This window comes from Aulonocara sp. 'chitande type north' Nkhata Bay, linkage group LG16, assembly GCF_057382095.1.
Source record: "Aulonocara sp. 'chitande type north' Nkhata Bay isolate Kocher_YH1m ecotype deep benthic linkage group LG16, A_spYH_male_GT1.1, whole genome shotgun sequence".
NCBI lineage: Eukaryota > Metazoa > Chordata > Actinopteri > Cichliformes > Cichlidae > Aulonocara > Aulonocara sp. 'chitande type north' Nkhata Bay.
In genome coordinates this window covers 10,792,776-10,815,033 of record NC_141359.1, presented here as the reverse complement: position 1 = coordinate 10,815,033, position 22,258 = coordinate 10,792,776, and the positions used below count along the sequence as shown (strand labels likewise).

The window sequence follows — 22,258 nt, the reverse complement described above, 5'->3', positions numbered from 1 at the left end:
CGTATTTGTCGGACTAAGGTGCTCGTTAATCTGGGTGTAATCGGGGTTCTAAACCCCGTCCTTTCAGGTCCCAAAGTTAAACGATCACTGCAGCATCACTGACAGTTAAAAACTGTCTAAATTCTTTCGATCAGCATTGCTGCTTTACCAGGTGTAACTATGAAGTTTAACATACAGGCATCCATGAAAACAGAATTTATTACATTTAACGGAGTTAGAAGCTAGCAGGAAATTAGCGGAAGGTAGCTCGCTAGTTTCGCCAGTTACCTAAGCATGATATACCATGTTCTGACTGAGAGAATTCTGAAAAAATTCAAACATTAGCTTTCCTATCACTTCCAACATAAATGAAGACAGGAAAATAAACAGCAGCAGACGTTTGTATGGTTACTGAAGTTGGGCTAACTGGTATATAATGATGTGCTACGTATCGCTAGCGACACAGCTATGTTAGCATAATATAAACAGCGAAGCTGGAGGATGAACGCTAACATTTTTCCACTCGATAAAAGTTAACATGAAGCTTCCTGACGGTTAGAGACACATGCAATTGCATGGCAGGATGCTGTAAGCGGACCAACTTCAGTCAGGAGAACAACTGAGATAATCCATCCACAGTACGAGGTTAGTCATTAATATACTGCAACAACATGGGAATGGAGCAGCTGTGATAGAATACAACATAAATGAATCAATGGTACAGAAGTGGAGGAAGCAAGAAGAATGAGTTGAATAAAGTTTGATTTATCTGACTGCTTTGTTTCGCCTAATGTGCCTTATAATCCCGTGTACCTTATGGTCCGAAAAATATGTATTTGACTTTTTTATTTGGCACACTGCAGTTTAAGGTTGCAAAGCGCCTCTTTTGAACTTCAGTGGATATTACATACATGGTTATGCTGAGGATATGTCAGCCCATTTCTACTGGAAATGCCTTTTGGTTAAACTTTCAGCAAGAAATTTGCACTGTTAAATGTTTATATGGTTTTAATGCACATAAAAAACAGCTGCTTATTTAACTGAAAATAAATGGATGGGGGTTTTTTTTGTGCTAGTAAAGTTGTGGAGTCGTATTTTGTCTCGCAGAAATTATATTGTCAGTTATATCAATATCGCAAATTTTCAAATATATATCGTGATATATTTTTTTGGCCATATGAATGAATTAATGAATGAATGAATGAATGAATGTCTTTCATATCACCCTGCTCTACTTGTACTCACTACAGCCTGTACATACTTATAGTTATAGCATATTCATAACATACCTTCATACCGTGTACATTATAACATACCATAATAGACCCATTTCTGTAATATACTTACATATCTATATTTTTGCTAATATATATTTGTAATATATCTATATCATGGCTAAAGCACTTCTGGATGGATGCAAACTGCATTTCGTTGCCTTGTACCTGTAACATGTGCAATGACAATAAAGTTGAATTCTATTCTATTCTAATATTATTTCAAATAATTCTTTTTTAATAACTATTGTATCAGTTCTACTACACAGCAAAATATTAACACACAACTTGACACATGTAGAATTTTTTTCATAGTATACTAATGAAAAAATATACAACTATATAGGAACATAGTGAAGACCAATTATTTAAGACAATAAAGAGAGGTTAGTTTATTTTGGAGGCAAGCTCCATTTATTAAGTAAATTTTAAAAAGGCAGGAATGCACTTTAGAGGTTTGTGGGTTGCTCTTAAAAGAGCCGTTCTGGGGAAGTCACTGGGACGTCAAATAGGATATTCTTTTGGCTGCCAAGACACTGCTCCCTATGCCGAGAAGTGGGCCATGAACTTCTCCCTCACCATCAGGACCTTTCGAGTATCACTAGAAATATTATAAACAGTCATCTCCATACCACAGTTTGCTAACAGTAAACACCGACGACATTCACAGATAGCACACCATATCCATGTTATCAGTGTATAAACTGATAGTTTAACATATATTAGCATAGGTATCAATAAAGGACTACTGTATTAAACACTTTTACCAGGCATATGGACAGGCGCTCTGCAGGTGGGATTGAGCACCTGTAGTTGGTGTCCAGGCCTGACGCGGGACAGCAGCTCCTCAAATTGGGCAAGGGTAAGACAGTGGTACCGCTGAAAGCGGCCATCATCCAGACAGAGCTCCTGAAGCAAATGGTGAAACTCACCAAACTGCTCACGCTTCTGGAGGACCTGATGGTCCCAGGTATGGCGAGGACGTCCTTTACACCGCTGCTCTGCTCTCTACAGTTAATAGAGAAGGGAGACTCTCTCTTCAAACACTAGATCAACAGCTGCCATCTTGCAAACATACCATCTGGCACTACTTCCTCCCACATTTAGAATAGAATAGAATAGAATAGCCTTTATTGTCATTGTACAGAGTACAACGAAATTGGAGTGTCACTCCCTTGGTGCAAGTTTCAATAATAAATATAAATGTAAAATATAAAAAGTACAAAAAAAACAATCGTAAGTACTCAAACAATAGTATGTACAATATATACAGGATAGCAGCATTAATATAATGACAGTATGAATAGCAGCATAATATAATGACAGTGACGGTATGGAATAGGTTCAATTGTTTTTGTGCTTATTTACTACGGTGATAGCTCTGGGAAAGAAGCTATCCCTGAATCTGTTTGTCCTGGTTTTATGTGACCTGTACCGTCGGCCTGACGGTAATAGTTCAAACAGTTGGTTGCTGGGGTGAGAGTGGTCCTGCTGAGGTACCGAGAGTTTGCAGTGACCTCCAGGCTGGGCAGAGAGCAGCCAGTGATCTTCTGGGCTGTGTTGATGACCCTCTGCAGTACTTTCCTGTCTGCAGCTGAGCACCCTGCATACCATGTTGTTATGCCGTACGTTAGGATGCTCTCTATGGTGGCTCTGTAAAATGTCACCAGCAGCCTCTCCTCCAGGTTGTTCCTCCTGAGCACTCTCAGAAAGTGGAGACGCTGCTGGGCCTTTTTAACCACCGCTGTAGAATTTGCAGTCCAGGAGAGGTCATCAGATATCTGCACGCCCAGAAACCTCATGGAGTGTACCCTCTCCACACAGCTCCCGTGAATGTAAAGTGGGGCCGGGTCTGCTCTGCCCTTCCTGAAGTCCAAGATAAGTTCTTTAGTTTTCGTGGTGTTCAGTTGGAGGTTGTTAACTGAACACCACTCAGTCAGTCTGTTGACCTCATCTCTGTAGTCCGACTCATCCCCCCTTGAGATGAGTCCAACCACTGTGGTGTCATCCGCGAACTTTATGATGGTGTTTGAGAGATGGGTAGGGGAGCAGTCGGATGTGTAGAGCGTAAACAGGAGGGGACTCAAAACACATCCTTGTGGAGACCCGGTGCTGAGTGTGATGGTGCTGGACCGGTGGGGGCCGAGTCTGACAGACTGTGGTCTATTTGTCAGGAAGTCCTTGATCCAGAGGCAGATGGGGGTGGAGAGTCCCAGGTGAGACAGTTTCTGGACCAGGATCTCCGGGATGATATGATTGAATGCTGAGCTGAAGTCCAGAAAGAGCATTCTCACATAGCTTCCTCGGTGCTCCAGGTGACTCAGCGCAGTGTGGAGCGCTATGGTGATAGCGTCCTCGGTGGAACGATTTGTCCTGTAGGCAAATTGGTGGGGGTCCAGAGTGGGAGGCAGACCGGCCCTGATGTGCTGACAGACCAGTCTCTCAAAGCACTTCATCACTACAGGCGTAAGTGCAACAGGCCTGTAGTCATTTGGGCTGGCCACGGCTGTCTTCTTGGCGATGGGGATGATGGTGGAGGTTTTGAGGCAGGGCGGGACGGTGTTTGATGACAAGGAAAGGTTGAAGATTTTAGTGAAGACTCCGGTCAGTTCGTCAGCACATGCTCTGAGAACCTTTCCATGTATTCCATCAGGACCTGCCGCCTTCCTGGGATTCACTGACCTTAGAACACACCTCACTTGGTGCTCCCTAAGTGTTAGTGTGCCAGTGCTGGGGGCGGGTGGAAGTGGTGTGGCAGCTGAGGGCTTGGTCGTCTCAAAGCGGGCGAAGAAACGGTTTAGATCCTCAGCCAGTGAGGCATCAGTCCTAGATGTTGCCTGGTTATTGCTTCTGTAGTTGGTAATGTGATTGATCCCCTGCCACATTTTTCTGGGGTCGTTGTCAGCAAAGTGATCTTCAATCCTCTTCCTATAGGCAGCCTTAGCTTTCCTGATGCCTCTACTCAGGTCTGCCCTGGCCGCCCTATACGCAGCCCTGTCCCCTGACTTGAAGGCAGTGTTGCGGCTTTTTAGGAGGGATTGCACTTCGCTATTCATCCAGGGTTTTTGATTTGGAAACACCCTGACCCTTTTGTTGACGGTGACATTGTCAACACAGTTCCTGATGTACGAGAGTACAGTGTCCGTGTACTCCTGGAGGTTGTGGCTGGAGAATAAATCCCATACAGTTGTTGAGAAGCAGTCCTGCAGTTGAGAAAGGGCTCCTTCAGGCCAGGTTTTTATTGTCTTTGTCTGGGGCTTTGTTTTTCTCAGCAGGGGGGTGTAGGTGGGGGTGAGGGACATGCAGAGGTGGTCAGATCCAGCCAGGTGGGGGAGGGGTGTCGCTCTGAAAGCATGCCTGATGTTTGAATAGACATGGTCCAAAGTGTGTTCTCCTCTCATAGCAAAGTCCACGAACTGGACAAATTTAGGAAGCACAGTCTTTAGGCACGCTTTGTTAAAGTCGCCGGCGACAATAAAAACCCAATCGGGGTGGGCAAGCTGTTGTTTGTTTATGGTGTTGAGCAAGAGGCTGAGAGCCGTGCTAACGTTAGCATCCGGCGGTATATAAACAGCTATCACAATAACTACTGTAAACTTCCTCGGGATGTAAAAAGGTCTGCACGAGACTGCCAGAACCTCCAAATCAGGAGAACAGTGTGTGTGAATGATCCTGCTGTTACAACACCACTCGTTATGCACGTAAACACATAGCCCCCCTCCTCTGCTTTTACCTGAGTTGCTGTTTCTGTCATGCCGGTGTAGCGTGCGGCCTGCTAACTCGACTGCAGCGTCGGGAATCAGCGGGTGAAGCCACGTCTCCGTAATAAGAATAATTTCCGCTTCACGCGTGTGAAAATTGCATATTTTTAAGTGCGACCAGTTTGCGTTGGACGCGCTTCGAGGTGCGAATGTGAACGTGACCAGCTTGGGGCTTCTGGCGCTTTTTAGTCGTGTCTATCGCGTTCGGTGTGAACGCACCCTTATACTGCCTTCCCTTCACTGGCTTCCCGTTAATTCCAGAATTGAATTCAAAATCCTACTCCTCATATACAAGGTCTTGAATAATCAGTTCCCATCATGTTTTAATGACTTTATAGTACCATATCACCCCATTAGAGCACTTTGCTCTTGCACTGCAGGCTTCTTTTTCCCAGAGTATTATAAAGTAGAATGGGAGGCAGAGCCTTCTGTTTTCAGGCTCCTCTTCTATGGAACCAGCTTCCAGTTTGGATTTTGGGGACAGACATTATCCCAACTTTTAAGATTAGTCTTAAAACTTTTCTTTTTGCTAAAGCATATAGTTGGGGATGGATCAGGTGACCCTGAATTGTCCCTTGGTTATGCTGGAATAGGTGTAGGCAGCTGGAGGATGATGCATTGAGTATTTCTTGTTCAGTCATTTTTTTCACTCACTGTGTGTAGATAGCTAGATCTCTCTGCATTGAATCATTACATCTTATTAATCTCTGGCTCTCTTCAGCATGGCTTTTGACCTATCTTCCTCATCTCACCCCCACTGGTTGCAACAGGTGGCCGCACCTCTCTGAGCCTAGTTTTGCTGGAGGTTTCTTCATGTTAAAAGGGAGTTTTTCCTTCCCACTGTTGCCAAAGTGCTCGCTTATAGCGGCTCATATGATTGTTGGGTTTCTGTCTTCACACTCAGGCAACGGTCGTTGGGATTTGTATAAAAAACATTGAATTGAAACCAATATGAACTGTTAAAATGTATCCCAGTTTCTGTTCATTCACCCTAGTTATCCAGTTCTTGCTCACCATATGTTTTACACACATATAAATGAACAAAAGATTACTATACATTGTACAATAACTTGTCATTTTATCCAATTTCGACTTTTTTCTATCACTCACATTTACATTAAATCAGAGAATGAACCTGTTGTATATCAAGAAAGTCATTTCCTTTATACACTCACACCCAACAGTCCGGTTTGCTGTCCTCGTGGAGACATCTCATTGACATATTGCTTTCTTTCGCAACTTACCCTAACCCAGTGATTCGCAAACTGTGGTAAGTGTACCAGTGGTGGTACTTGGGCTCCCTCTAGTGGTACCCGGGAAGTCCAGATTTTGTGTGTGTGTGTGTGTGTGTGTGTGTGTGTGTGTGTGTGTGTGTGTGTGTGTGTGGTCTTAGAAGAAAAAAGTAAGTTCCAACTGTATGTTTATGCAATTTTACTTCAGGATTAGGTGACAGAAATTAAGTTGACAGTCCATAGGTGATATAAGGTTACTGTAATGAGTATCATTAGTGAGCTTGCATCCCACCTGCACTGTGTAAAACAACAGGCCAAGCCTCAGAGGAGTGGCCTGACTACAGCCAGTCTCTAAACAACTAATTATCTCACAGTAGCTACTATGAAGGACTTTTGGGATGTTTTCCCATGTATCACTGTCATTAGCAGGATCCGTGAACCTGATCTAATGTAGTATATCACAACAAACATCCAGTACCTTTGGGTCTTCACACCAGAGAGAAGAGAGAGAAGGAGAGAATTTATTATTTCAATGGCCTCCACAATGTGTCACTAAGTTGTAACTATCACAGACGTAACTGTCAAAAGGATAAAGTGGTCAACAAGCCATTTTGTCTTTTGGCCTAAGAGAGCAATTAAACTTGCCTTGTATTAAAAAGTTTGGTATTAATTATCAGAAATAGGAGATTTAAAGAGTAGCCTTCAAAGCGTACCTGACTATGGTGTAAACTAGTATAATGGATTTTAAATAAACAAGATGTGATTCAAGCACAGATTTTGAACAAGTTTTACCTTCTGAAGTCAAAGTTATCACATGTGCTAACCAGTGGCGGGGTGGCTTACTGGGCTTAAGCCCGGGTTGTTTTTTCAGAAGCTCAGGGTCTTTTGGAGTGTAATTTTTTCATAGATGCCTGGCTGACAACTGTATAAAACAAAAACTACACACAATATTTGAAGCACATAGTGCACACTGGCAGGGCCTGGCAGGGCCTGGCAGGGCGAAGGACGCGGTCTCAGCTGAACTATGGACACGCACACACATACATATACTGATACTGATAAGCACTCGCTGACACATCACCCTCCCTACCCCGGATCCAACGCCACCTCCAACGCTTACCTCCCCTCTGATGTGGACATCGGGTCAGCTGGAGGCGCAGTCGAAGATTGCAGCGGTCCCAGATCAGATGTACACACTGGAACACTTTCCCGTGTTGCTTGTCTGTGTTTATTGTGCTATGGTGTGTTAATATCTGTGCATTCCTGTATTATCCTTTTGTGTTACGCATTTTGATGTTTTTTTCCTTGCTACCTAGCCTGACCTGTCTCCCCAATGTGATGTTTGTGTATTGTATGTACGGTCGGCAAGGTCTGTCATCTCGGTTGTGGGGAGCTGCTGCCTGCGAGTTTGCTGTTGGAGAAGTGGAGCCAGGCAGACAGAGGAGAACTGAAGTTTGACCAGGTACCAAAGCAAATCATTCATACTGTACAAACAATGTAAATATGACAGTGTATCACGAAAGATTGATATCAAACTGATCACTTGACCCATATTACATTACTTGTTCTTCAAGTGAATCAACAAATGGCGAAATGAAAAGCCGAACAACAACAATGTTGTTTCTTTAGAGAGTCTTAGCTTACATTTGTGTTTATTTCATATTTTCAGTTGTTACCCTCCACGGCTAAATAAATTGGTTTCAGAATACAAGAATGGACATAAGGGGCTTCTTTCAAAGAAAACACTCAGGTAGATGTTATTTTATATATTATGCTTTGTATGTTGTTCAGTATATTTCTATGCAAAACAAGAGGAATTTCAATACACAGCAGGATATTCACAGTTGAAACCAGATATTTACATACACTTTATGGAAAACATAAAACAAGAACATTTTTTTACTGTACAACATCAATTTAGAGTAAACTTGTTTTGTTTTGGATAAATAAATATTGAAATATCTTTTGAATTAGTTACATGTCAGAATAAAGAGAGCTGTCTATGTTTTTTATCACTTTCATCAAATTTAGGAGTATACACTAAGTTTATTGTTAATTAATAAGAAAACTCCAGACGATTCCATTCTGAGCTGAAGAAGCTTCTGATAGGTTAGTAGAGTCCATGTGAGTAAACTGGTGGCACACCCGTGGATGCATATAAGGCAAAACACAGAGCCTGTTTCTTTGACATAGGAAAATCAAGAGATATCAACCAAAACACCAGGGAAAGAACTGTGGAGCTCCATAAGTGTGGCTCAATTTTGAATACAATTTGGTGCCATTTACAATTAAGAAATACAGATAGTTTCTCTCTTTACTCTTAAAGTTAACAAATGTGCTTTTTATATTTATCAACCTAAAAAAAATAAACATTTAGCCTGATTTTATGTTACAATTAAAAAAGTGTTTGTGTTTTTATCTGAAGAGTTTGTAAATATCTGGTTTCAATGATGTTGGTGTTTGGCTTGATTGTCAGCACAAAGAGGGAGAGAGAGGAACAGAGAGGGAGAGAGAGGGAGATGGAGAACGAGGACAGAACAGAGAGGGAACAAGAGCCAGGTGAGACAGACATGTTAGTCAAATGGTTGTTTACCAAAAGTATCACCGTATCATAGGTACTCATGTATCTCGTACCTAGTGTTTCTTTTTAGGTTTGTTATTTTTCAAATTCCATATTTATTAAGTTATGCAGGCTTGTTTGCACAACAAGCCTGCATAACTTTTGCATAACTTTTGAACAAAACTCAAAACAGAGCCTATTATTCTTTCAGTCATTTCTAACACCACAGATCTGTGCATGGATGAATCACTTCTCCTCCTACCTGAAGAGGGAGGCAAAAAGATCCCAAATCTGGGCCACTATCAAAGGGTGCAACCTCCATTCCCTCTACTCCCAGGTTCAGATGGCCCAGAGCATGGGTGACTCTTAGAGACACCCATGCACCATAACAGGTTTCTTCTCTGCCTGTTTATGTAAAAGATCACTGTTGAATTGTTGGTCCTGACTAGGAAATGCTGGCCCTTCAGTACCAGACAAAAAAGCTTGAGGGCTAAGAACACCGCTGTGGCAGCACAAGAACAAGTTCTGAGCACAAGATCCATCGGGCTGGGGTCTACTGCACAAGGTAAGACCTCAGATGCAGAAAGTGTAAAGATGCCCTGTTAAGGTTCAAAATTGAGGAAGGAGAGTACAAACTACTCTTGGTCCAGAGGATCTTGGTCCAACAATGATTTTAATGAACACACGTGTGGGAAGACACTCTGTACGCAGACAGCCAGTAGTCCTCGACTTAATCAAAGCATGAACAGATATTTTATAGCATCAGGGTTTGATTTACTGACGCCCCTTCATGCGTCACAGATACATTTTATACATAGATCAGACTTTTAACCCAGAAGATCATCTTCTATTTTCATGGCTGGCCCTTCCTGTCTACCTTTCAGTTCTTGTCTTGTTCCTCTTTCTTGCCGAGACAACAAGGAACGGTTCCTCTTTTACCGAGACACTTTTGCAGTTACAGCCAGACATGAGTAACCTCTCTCTCCTCTAAATAAATCTAACTCATGTGTGTGTGTCACGACCTCACATGCTCTTTCTCAATTCACCTGTTGCACTTCTGACCTTTCACCAGGACAGAGGCTCACTGAGACTATGTGTATGTCTTCTACTAAATAAATGTTTTAACCAAGAACCTCTACTAAAACCTTAATATAAAATGATCTGATATATAAGTGTTTTGTAAGCATGTATTGCAATTCCTTCTATGTTCTAGTTTTCCCTCAGCATGGATCATCTAGACACTCTCACTAGATGAAGCTTAAGACCTTTAAAGAACCTGAACATCAACTCAAATAAGCACAGATATGCAATATGTATAAAATAGTTATAACTGCACCTGAAATACAAAGTTAATTTAATACCTGTGTGCATAAAACCTTAAAGCCTTCTTAAAGCTATCTGTTACATTGTTAAAGCCTCGTCTTAGCCTGCTGCTCAAAATAACTTCCTGCTTTCACTTCTGCATACAACTTCCTGTCAGCCTGCAACTCAGTCTTTCTGAAAGAGACACTGTTTAACCCCTGAATGCAATATAAACTCCAGATTATATTATTAATGCAATGGTACTGATGACAATTATTCAACAATAGCAGTAAAATAATTTCCCTGATCCACACTCCCTCTCTCGACCTCTGGAACACCAGAGGTCGCAATACATTGTGTCTTCGCTCAGACCCTCTCTGGTGGTTGAGCAGGCCTCGAGATCTCCAGGATCCTTGCCCCTCCTGTGGTCGCCGAGATCGATCTTCTGCAAAGGAAACAAAACACCTTTTCCTGCATCTCCCTAACTTATCCTATTTGGGACTCTTTAATCAAAAGCATGATCCTAATTATGCTCTTAACTTATTGACTTGTATCTATGTATATTCTTCAACGTTCCTCATCACTTTAAAACTCTTAAAGCGCTGCTTTCACGTCCGGTTGCTTGCTCTATTTTCCCTTATTTGATCATCAACATCCTGTACACACAAACTGTCGCTGCTGCAAGTGCCTTCACTCTGATCTTAAGTCACCTTTTTAACAAGAAAATCATTATAAGCGCCTATTCTACTAAAAGCTCCAAAAGAAAACAACCACTTTAATCAATTAAGTTTAAGCATATAAGCAATTACTCCTGCATACATTTCAACATAGCTAACTGCTGCCTTGAAACAACTCCTGTGTGTTAACACTAACTTCATTTTAAAACCTCACATTTCCTATGTTATAACCCATTTTGGTATAGCCTTTTTATTTCATTTTGCTCCTTTTAATGTAACAATACCTTCTAATTCCAATTTATCGGACTTAACCAAAATATATGCTTTCCTTCCTCTTTGGTCCTTCTTTTAAGTTCAGTCAAAAGCTAAATGAATTTAGGGCCTTTTGCCTGGAATCAATACTGTCATGTGTGTTTCTTAACTCTGTGTCTGTAAGCGTGTGCAATCCTTCAATAACTTCAATAACTCATCTCAAAAATGCAATATGTATAAAAATCATTTCTATTTATAAGCTCTCCCCTTTATCCTAAAAATACCTCCTATGTAATATCTGTATGTGTAAGCCTACATTATAACCACTACTTCTAGAAATCAAAAAGAAATCAAAGCTGTTCTACTCCTTCAACCCTCACTAATTTTCCCTCTAAGACTTATTCACAGCTTTGAAAAACCGGCATTGTATCTTCTAAACAGGATTCAGTTCTGTCATGGTCCTGGGCCATGTTGGCCCAGTATTCTTGGTTCCTTGTATTTTCGCTCCTTATTTAGGCCAGGTTTTCTGAGGTGTCCTGTTGTGGTGTTCCCTAAGTGTTTTTTCCCTTTGTGACTCTTACCCCCTTGTGCCCCTCTGTGTATTTATGAGCTCTCGTCTCTCTTTGTGTTTATTCCATGTTTCCCCCAGCCTGTTATGTCTGTGTTCTCCCCGTGCTTTCTCTCCTCCTGTCTGAACCTCTGTGTACTTCCTGTTTTACTTTGACAGTCTCTCGTCAGTATGCGTAATGTTGTGTTCACTCCTGCCCTGTCTCGTTATGTTTATCAGTGTCACCTGTGTTCCCCACCTGTGTGTAATCTCCCTGTGTTCTCTGGGTGTATTTAAGTTGTGTCTTCTGTTATGGTAGTTGCTGGTTCGTCTGTGTTGTTTCCCCTCGGTCTCCCTGCGTCTCTTGTGTATTTCCCCGGACCTCCCTGCATCCTCGTTTCTGGTTCGTGTTATTAGCTTACCCAGTTTAGGTTTCCGGTTTCTTGTTTTTCCACCAGTACAGTTTTATGCCCACCGTTGTAAATAAATATTCACCTGCACCAGAGCTGCCGCCTTTTGGGTCCTTTTCTACAACTCCACACGGCTTGGCCCGCAAACCGTGACAAGTTCACTTTTAATCCTTTAACCTTAACTTAAAAATAACAGTTTCAGTTTTACCATATCCAAATGATCAAAAACCCAAAAGGTCCTGAAATGATCCTAAATTATTAAACAATTAAATTATTAAACCCTAAACCCCCCTTTATCTTGATACATTTCATGTGTCAAGATACTATACAAAACTTAAAATGCTCAGTTTTCCCCACTCATGATCCAATCTATGTCATAAAAATAAACTTAAAACAGAACAGTTATCAGTCATGTGTTTCTTCAATTAATGGTAACTGAGTTACATTAAAATGTTTCCCCTTTAACATTTGGCATTCTCCCAACAATATACTATAATCCCATAATCTAACCCCAGTCAACAAATTTTCTCTGGTAAAAACAATTGTTTGTCCACATTAATTCATCCTCACTCACATGCAGTCACACATTCACTCACATGCAGTCACACCATGTATTTGCTGATAGTGGAGCTTCCCGCACGATCAGATACTCCACCCTCAGCAAAATGAGCTCAGTCATTTTTATTTTCCATAGGAAAATATTTCTTTATGCTTTTGGACTGGATTGACTCGCATAAAATCCTTTTTACAGGGACTTACGACCTGAATCGTCCCCAGGTAGCTTTTTCCTCAGCCAATTGTAATCTGGAAAGCCGCCTTATATTTGCTCTTCCCGAGAATTTTCAGCGCCGTTATTCACTGTTGCAGGCCTGCTTAAAACAGAAATGAAAAAATAGAGCTGATTGTTAGCTCATAAAAACAAAACAAAATCACCTGACAGGTTTTCTTTAAGTGCACTGTTACAAAATAATGGGCCCCTCCCAGACATGTCCATGTTTCCTAAAACTCCCTCTATTAAAAACAAAAACACCAACCCAAACCTAACTGACAAAATCAACCCATTACCACAACAACCTCAACAACCTTAAACACACAAGTATTTTGCCACCACATAATTTCACCTCCTCAATACACCGAAAGTCTCATTAAAACCACACAATTTGCACACAAAAATCACCCCCTTATGCTCTTAAATTCAGCATAAGACCCCTTACGACATCATATAATCACTAAACTATAAATTCCCTACCCCAATCTGCACTTCTCGTCTCTGCTATGCTTCCTCTTCTGAAAGTCACTTCCTCAGTCACACACACACAGGAAGCTCCTACGTCACCACTCACTCCAACTAATTTGCATACTGAGTCATCTCTCAATGAGTTGCTGTAACAACAGAAACATATGTTTAAACATTCCCAACTCATTCATACAAAATAGCAAGCTGTTCTTCATTGCATATGTTTGTGTTCTTAGCCAGGTTTAATCAGTGTCTATGCATTAAACTCCATGAGCTTGTCTTGTCTTTATAAGGTTAATGCATTTTCTGTTTGTGTGTGTGAATTTGCATATGTTGCTTTTGCAGTGTGTCAGACTCCTGCACAATTCTCCACTTAAGCCGTCAGTTTCTTTCCCAAATTTGCTAACCCAAATTTTAAGCTCCCACCTTATTAACCGCGTCCCTGCTCCTCAGCCAGAAGTTAGGGCCCACTTGTCAGGTTTATGGAGACATGGCGCTGTAAACAATTCAACCAGAAACTTGCCTTGGCATGTCCAGTCAAGTTAACCTACAGGTTTCTTCCGACCGCTGCATGGGAGAATTGATCCAGGTCTGTTTAGCCCCTAAAGAAACACAACTGAGACATTTTCATTATTATCATAAGTACTTAAACTACCCGTTTCCCTTTCTCTGGTCAGAAATCCCAACTTATGTCATGTATATACGTGTAAGCAGGTCTTCATTGCTTTTCCTATGTATTTTGTTAATGTTCAGTGAGTGTAAGCTGCTTTCTTCATTGCCTCTGTATGTTATAGTCAGGTTTAATTCATGCATCTTTTCTCTGATTTCTTAATTCAAAATTATCTCACTTCTGATTCTTTCCAAAAATAATTTCACATGTAACACTTTGTCTATGTGTGTTTTCTATTCTTGTTTACCTCTTTGTTTGTGACGGTGGACATCTCTAAACCATCATGAGTTCAGGCTTCACTTTCAGTCCAATTACACCCTGTATTCTCACAGTCGAACTCGTCCGGCTTCACCTCTCACTGGTCACTGTCCTCTTCTCTCAGTGTCCTTTTGTTGTCTTGAATTCCAGCAAACACAGTCTGTTTCTTCTCTGTTTCTCTTCAGTATTTTCCTTTTGGATCAAGTCCCAGCCTGGCAAAATACCACATTCAGTGCCTTTAAACAGTCATGTCACACTGTTCTTACCAGCCTGCTGTCCACCGTGCATGTTTCATCACGTGGTTTCTTCTTTTCTGTTGATCCTTTCACTCGTCCCTTTCAAGATTACTCCAAGCAAGACAAATCTGACAATCAGTGTCCAGTGCTTTACCACCGTTCATTATCCCACTGTTCAACTGCCCAGCCTGTAATTTACAGTACATGTTTCCACCTCGTGGTTCCTTACATGCTGCTGCTGGTGTCGTCAATGTGGTTTCAGTTGCACTGTCTTTTGCCTGCTATTAATTTTTCTCAAGTCCACGATGTTCTGTCGGTCTTCATCAGGAGATTAACTGTCCTTTGAGCTTCTTCTCAGGATGGGGACAAGTGCGAGGTCAAGCTGTAAAATTTTAAGCCAAAATCTGGCCTGTTTTCTCCCAATTATGCTACTCTAGTGGTTTTGGCGCCGTACTCAAAATTCCAGGTTGAGAGAAGTCCACCTTTATTTATCTGTAATCTGTTTTGACACACTAAAACATACAATTAATATCCTTTTCATTTCTTTTCTCAAAACCTCCATTCGCTTTATCTGCCTAGAGTTTAACTCATCTGTTTCTCTCTCTGGGTGCTCACTCGTCACCTTATATGGGCATGCAAACTTCCTGTCACCCACACCATTTCCTGTTACACACACACAGCACGCAGCTGCTCTGCTGTTTCTTCAGGCTAATCAAACTTATTTTGTATTTACAATCTACAAACCCTCTGTAATTCTACTAACTTTTGATCTAAAATGTAGCATCATTCACACAATGATTTCATAATCCTCTCACACACACACCTTTTAAATAAACTAAACTCTTATAACATCACTCATGCATCTCTTAAATTAAAAACACTTTCAAACTTTAAAACATCCTACTTTACATCACCCAAGAAATACCTCTCACACCTTTATTCATCATTCAAAACCTTCTAGTCACCGCATTCACACAAGAAATTGAAAAAATAAAACACACCAGCAACTATTGCTGGAGAGAAGTTACTACTGAAAGTAATATGTTAATCTTAAGTATACACAGTGCACTCAATATATTTATATATCTACATCCAACTTCAGTCAATTACTATACATCCCCTACGGCAACTCAAAACTTTATTTATAGTCCTCTAATAAACATAAATGGCATTTTAAACACACACTCAACAATGTTTGCAGCAGTATTTGTAAAACCAACGGTGGCTTAAACAGTTCACTGCTTACTCATTTGCATTTTCACACTCACACACACCGTCTAAAAATAGCAGCAGGCAGTCAGTGCATTACTGACTCGACACACAGAGATCTCTCACACCAAATTTTCTTATTCTATATTACAACGACGTCTTATATTTACAACCACTGTCAGATCTGTCAGCTTTAGCGCCTACACAATTTAGACAAATTTAAAATAACCGCCCAGCGGATAAACTCCCTGAGTTTTTTGCGACCAATTAACCAGTATCAAGACTTTAACTGTTTCTGGCCTCATTTCTAAAATCCCTAACTCAATTTAAAAGCGTCAACCAACCCAAACTTTGAAGTTTTAGGTTAAAGTTACACGCCCGAAGTCCAACTTCTTCTGACCAAAAAAGCGCAGGTACCGTTCCAAACGGTAAGGAGACTCTAACTCCTAGCTTAATTCCAGGATGCCCTGTACCCCACAGTTAAGCCAAACTGAACTAACCCTGTTCGCCGACAGGTCAATGTCGCGCGTCCACGACAAGGAGGGAGCGTAACCTCCGGGCTCTGCGCTTCCTAGCAGACTCGAACTGCCGTTCTAGAATAATTTATAATACTTTGAAACAACAATCAACACCCGAAACAAGTGTATAACTGAGGCAGGTGCAACCTAGTGGTCAATGGAGACTCCAACTCACAAAATGACCGCTCAGGTCCACTCTTATGACCAAATTTGGACTCTAACCAACACAATAACCAATTCCCTACCAAACTACTTGAGACTCTAACTCAATTTCTTTGGGACTTCAACCCAGTATTTAAACTTTTCCTGGCAGACTCTAACTGCTTTAGCAGACTTTACTGCTTTCATTTCTTCTTAGCAGAACTCTAACTGCTTCAACTCATGAGATTTTTCATCAAAATCAAAACAGACATCCACCAGTAACTTCAGTGAGTAGACTTAAATTTTATCATGTCCAATTTGGCACACTTTGGAAATAATTCAACAGGTAGTGCCTTACCTTTTGGATAAGCCGGCTTATGCCCACTCACTTCGACCACTGGAATTCATGTCTGCCCGTCAGACCACCTCAGAGACCACCAAATTTCTCCATCTAAACCTCCAATTCTCCCTCCTCAACCACCGGACGAAGCCCCCAAATGTTAAGGTTCAAAATTGAGGAAGGAGAGTACAAACTACTCTTGGTCCAGAGGATCTTGGTCCAACAATGATTTTAATGAACACACGTGTGGGAAGACACTCTGTACGCAGACAGCCAGTAGTCCTCGACTTAATCAAAGCATGAACAGATATTTTATAGCATCAGGGTTTGATTTACTGACGCCCCTTCATGCGTCACAGATACATTTTATACATAGATCAGACTTTTAACCCAGAAGATCATCTTCTATTTTCATGGCTGGCCCTTCCTGTCTACCTTTCAGTTCTTGTCTTGTTCCTCTTTCTTGCCGAGACAACAAGGAACGGTTCCTCTTTTACCGAGACACTTTTGCAGTTACAGCCAGACATGAGTAACCTCTCTCTCCTCTAAATAAATCTAACTCATGTGTGTGTGTCACGACCTCACATGCTCTTTCTCAATTCACCTGTTGCACTTCTGACCTTTCACCAGGACAGAGGCTCACTGAGACTATGTGTATGTCTTCTACTAAATAAATGTTTTAACCAAGAACCTCTACTAAAACCTTAATATAAAATGATCTGATATATAAGTGTTTTGTAAGCATGTATTGCAATTCCTTCTATGTTCTAGTTTTCCCTCAGCATGGATCATCTAGACACTCTCACTAGATGAAGCTTAAGACCTTTAAAGAACCTGAACATCAACTCAAATAAGCACAGATATGCAATATGTATAAAATAGTTATAACTGCACCTGAAATACAAAGTTAATTTAATACCTGTGTGCATAAAACCTTAAAGCCTTCTTAAAGCTATCTGTTACATTGTTAAAGCCTCGTCTTAGCCTGCTGCTCAAAATAACTTCCTGCTTTCACTTCTGCATACAACTTCCTGTCAGCCTGCAACTCAGTCTTTCTGAAAGAGACACTGTTTAACCCCTGAATGCAATATAAACTCCAGATTATATTATTAATGCAATGGTACTGATGACAATTATTCAACAATAGCAGTAAAATAATTTCCCTGATCCAACAGAGCCTATTATTCTTTCAGTCATTTCTAACACCACAGATCTGTGCATGGATGAATCACTTCTCCTCCTACCTGAAGAGGGAGGCAAAAAGATCCCAAATCTGGGCCACTATCAAAGGGTGCAACCTCCATTCCCTCTACTCCCAGGTTCAGATGGCCCAGAGCATGGGTGACTCTTAGAGACACCCATGCACCATAACAGGTTTCTTCTCTGCCTGTTTATGTAAAAGATCACTGTTGAATTGTTGGTCCTGACTAGGAAATGCTGGCCCTTCAGTACCAGACAAAAAAGCTTGAGGGCTAAGAACACCGCTGTGACAGCACAAGAACAAGTTCTGAGCACAAGATCCATCGGGCTGGGGTCTACTGCACAAGGTAAGACCTCAGATGCAGAAAGTGTAAAGATGCCCCTGAGACAATCTAGCACATAGGTGTCAAACTCTGGCCTGCGGGCCAAATGTAATTTGGCCGGGCAGGGCATATATGGACCGCCATAACAAAGTGGCTGGCATAGTAAACAGAAACATCTGTGCCAAATATGACGTCGAAGTCCCGAGGTCAAAATGTGAGACGCCCCCTGGGGTGTTGGAGAATGACCAAGCTAAGATCCTGTGGGATTTCCAGATACAGACGGACAAAATGGTGATGGCTAACCAACCAGACATAGAGGTGGTAGAAAAGCAGAAGAAAATAGGCGTAGTGATAGTCGAAATGATAACAAATGACAGCAACATTAGGAAAAAGGAACACAAGAAGCTTGAGAAGTACCAAGGGCTCAGAGAGTTTAAGAAGATGTGGAGGGTGAATGTAACAGTAGTGCCAGTAGTAATCAGAGCACTCAATGCAGTGACTCACAAGCTAGGCGAGCGGCTCCAGCAGATCCTGGGAACATCATCTGAGATCTCTGTCAGATGCTGTTCCTAGGAGTGCAATCATAGGAACAGCAAAGATATTGTGCAGGACCCTGAAGCTTCCAGGCCTCTTGTAGAAGACCCGAGTTTGAAGGGGGCCACCTATATTTAGGAAACTTCCCTTTTTGTTTATCTGTGTTATCTTTGTCTAATATTAACATTTGGTTTGATGACCTGAAATATTTAGGTGTGACAAAAATACAAAAAATGGGAAATCAAGAAGGGCCAAACACTTTTTACACCACTATAGTTGCCTGCAAATAGACTTACTGATTCTAATCTCCTAAGTCCTGCCATTTTCCATTGTGCAGTCTGCTTTCCTTGCCTGTTTCCTAGTTAACTTTCAAAACTTTTTGCTTGCCCATCTGAACTTTGTCCTGTGTTCCTGTAAGGAGTTCAGAATTGACAGGCGGTCACTCACTTCCCTAGAATCGTCTCATTTCCATTTAATTCAGATTTTGCCAATATTAACAGTTGCCCCATAATGCTTTATATTGTAAGGTAAAGATAATACAATACAACAATACACACAAACAATCAGGTGACCCCTATGCGCAAGCACCTGGTGACAGGAAGAAAATAAACCCCCTTTAAACAAGAAGAATCAGGCTTACGTAGGGGCAACCATCTACCCATTACCGGTTGGGGTGAGGGGAGGAAGACAGTACAAAAGTCATTCTGTAGAAGAGAGACAGAGATTAATAATAACTCTTTAAATGCAGAGTGATGTACAAGCACATAGTGAGTGAAAAGAGGTGAGTAAAGGAAAAGTGCATTATGGAAAGCCCCCAAGATTCTAGGCCTACTGCAGCATAACAAAGGGAGGATGTTGTATTACCTGATCCAGCCCTAACTGTATGCTTTGTTCTGTAAGAACTACTCCAATGTTTAACATTGGTATATGCTAAAGTCATGTGTGGTAGATTGTCAAAAAACAAGTGTAGCAGCTTACATAGACAGAAATCTATGTGTCTTCTCTTTTTGGACAGAGAAGACATATGGTTTGAAAGAGTAGTGAAAGAAGCCATTTATGTCCACTATGAGCGACCATCTTTGAACAGAGGCGGTGGCTTACGACACCAACTGTCTGCCATCTATAATCCAGTTTTGATTTACTGTGACCTTCACAGTACAATTCCCTGGTGGACAAAGCAACCTAATAAAACCTTTCACAGAGTAAGATGATTCACTGTGCACATTTGACTGATGAATGTACTCCAAGATATATTTCAAGTTCAAATACCTGTAAATGAATGAAGGAAAGACAACATAGGTTGCATATTGGTGCAGTTTTGTTTTGTTATTTGTTATTCTTCATTAACACTGCTGGTTTTATAATTTTTTTTCAAAGTATTAATGGATGAGGTGTTAAATGCTACATATTTAACTCTAGATGGGTATGTTGAAGTTAACAAGTACAGATATGTTTATTTTTTCATTTTCTTTATATTATATAGTTTAATAATCTGCAGTAATTCTACTATTGTGTACATAATCTGGATTCATAAAAACCTTCATGAGCCGATGTACACTTTCATTGCTGCTTTGCTGCTGAACTGTGTTCTTTACAGCACAACTGTTTACCCCAAACTGCTGATTGACTTTTTATCTGAAAAACAAGTCACAACATATTCAGCCTGTCTCTTTCAGTTTTTTATGTTTTACACTTTAGGCAGTTCAGAGTTCTTTCTCTTGGCAGCCATGGCCTATGACAGATATGTGGCTATTTGTAAACCTCTGCAATATCAAACTATCATGAGTAAAACCATTGTGAGTATTTTCTTGGCTGTAGCATGGCTTGTACCTGTTTGTCACATTGCAGTCTTAACAGCTGGGAGTGCTGAAGCAACATTGTGTAACTTTAACTTAAAAGGAATATTTTGTAATAATGCAGTTTACACTCTTCAGTGTGTCAAGTCACGATTAATTACTGTATTTGGAGTAGTTGCTTTAATAGATCTTGTAATATTACCTATGCTCTTCATAGTTTTTACATACTCAAACATTTTTATCCTCACTTATCAAAGCTGTAAAGACGTGAGGAAGAAAGCTTTGGAGACCTGTTTACCCCATTTGTTAGTTTTATTTAGCTTCTCCTGTTTAAGTATCTATGATGTAAGCATAGCTCGAGTAGAATCAGATTTTCCCAAAACTGCGCGATTAATAATGACATTACAAATAGTGCTCTATCATCCATTGCTTAATCCATTCATTTATGGGCTCAAAATGAAGGAAATTTCTAAACAGCTAAAAAGATTTTTCTATCATGCTAAAATCATTTCATGTATTAACTCTGAATGCTAAGGTGCCACAATTTGTTTTGTAATAATTGAAAATGCTTTTCATTTAATAAAGTAATTCAAACTATTATTCAGAAAAGTACAGGAAAAAATAAACCATGCCGTGTTCATCTGTATTTGTAAATAAATTGAACATAATATTATTATTAAAGTGTATTGAAGTCTGTTGTTATGCTCAGTAAAATGCTCATGTGAATAGGGTTTAAGACCTATGGTTAATTTACATTAACAGCTTTTGGTGACGTATTTAAATACAAATATAAATTGCCTTCTTTTATGAAAGGTGCACCAATTCCAAGATAGGTAAGAGGATAAGTAATCAAATAAACTATCAGATTAATTTTGTCAGACTTTCATATTTTATTTTGGATTTTTATAACATTATTGGTGGTTCTTATATATGCTGTGTAATAGAGATTTTCCACTAAAGGAATGGGTGGTAACACTTTATAAAACTGTGATAGCCGCAATAGCTTTATAATAACTACATCTTCCTCCCTTGTCACAAATCATGGGCCAGTGTAATTTATTGCCGTCTATCTTGAATGTGCATAAAACATTTGAAAAAGTACAATCCTAATTCCAAAAAAGTTGTCATATAAGAAAAGAATCCAATAATTTGCAGATTATTTACCACCGATTAATTATTCATAGATCACAGTAACAAACGTGTAAAATGCTTAACATGAGATTACTACTTATTTTACAATATATTAGCTCATCCTAAAAAAAGATAGGATGTGAGCAAAAAAATGGCTGGAAAAGCAATCCACCATCCATCCATTTTCTTCAACTTATCGATGGCAGAGTGATGGGGGCAGCAGCCTAAAAAGAGAAGCCCATACCCTCCTGTCCCCAGCCACCCCCAGCTTGTCTGGGGGAAAAGCAAGGCATTCCCTGGACAGCCGAGAAATATAATCTCTCCAGCATGTCTGCCCCAGGGCCTCCTCCCAGTGGGACATGCCTGGAACACCTCACCCAGGAAGCATCTAGGAGGCATCCTTGTCAGATACCTGAACCACCTCAGTTGGTTCCTTTCAATGTGAAGGAGCAGCGACTCTACTCTGTGCCCCTCCCAAGATGCTTAAACTCCCCCACTTAAAGCAGGAACTTGTCCCTGGCACATAGTGGGCACTCCAACCTTTCCTTTCTAAGGGTCATGGCCTCAGATTTGGAAGTGCTGATTGTTATTCCCACCGCTCCACACTCGGCTGCCAACCATTCCAGTGTGAGCTGGAGGCCATCACCTGATGAAGCAAACAGAACCACATC

General features: G+C 40.7%; 1 protein-coding gene across 1 annotated transcript; it reads left to right on the top strand.

Annotated features, from left to right (window-relative positions):
- The first annotated feature begins 19,909 nt into the window (after positions 1-19,909).
- On the top strand, positions 19,910-20,990 carry LOC147311035 (olfactory receptor 6N2-like). Its single transcript, XM_086267842.1, has one exon. The coding sequence runs from the start codon at positions 20,043-20,045 to the stop codon at positions 20,988-20,990; it is 948 nt and encodes a 315-aa protein (XP_086123968.1). The 5' UTR covers positions 19,910-20,042.
- Positions 20,991-22,258: the final 1,268 nt, after the last annotated feature.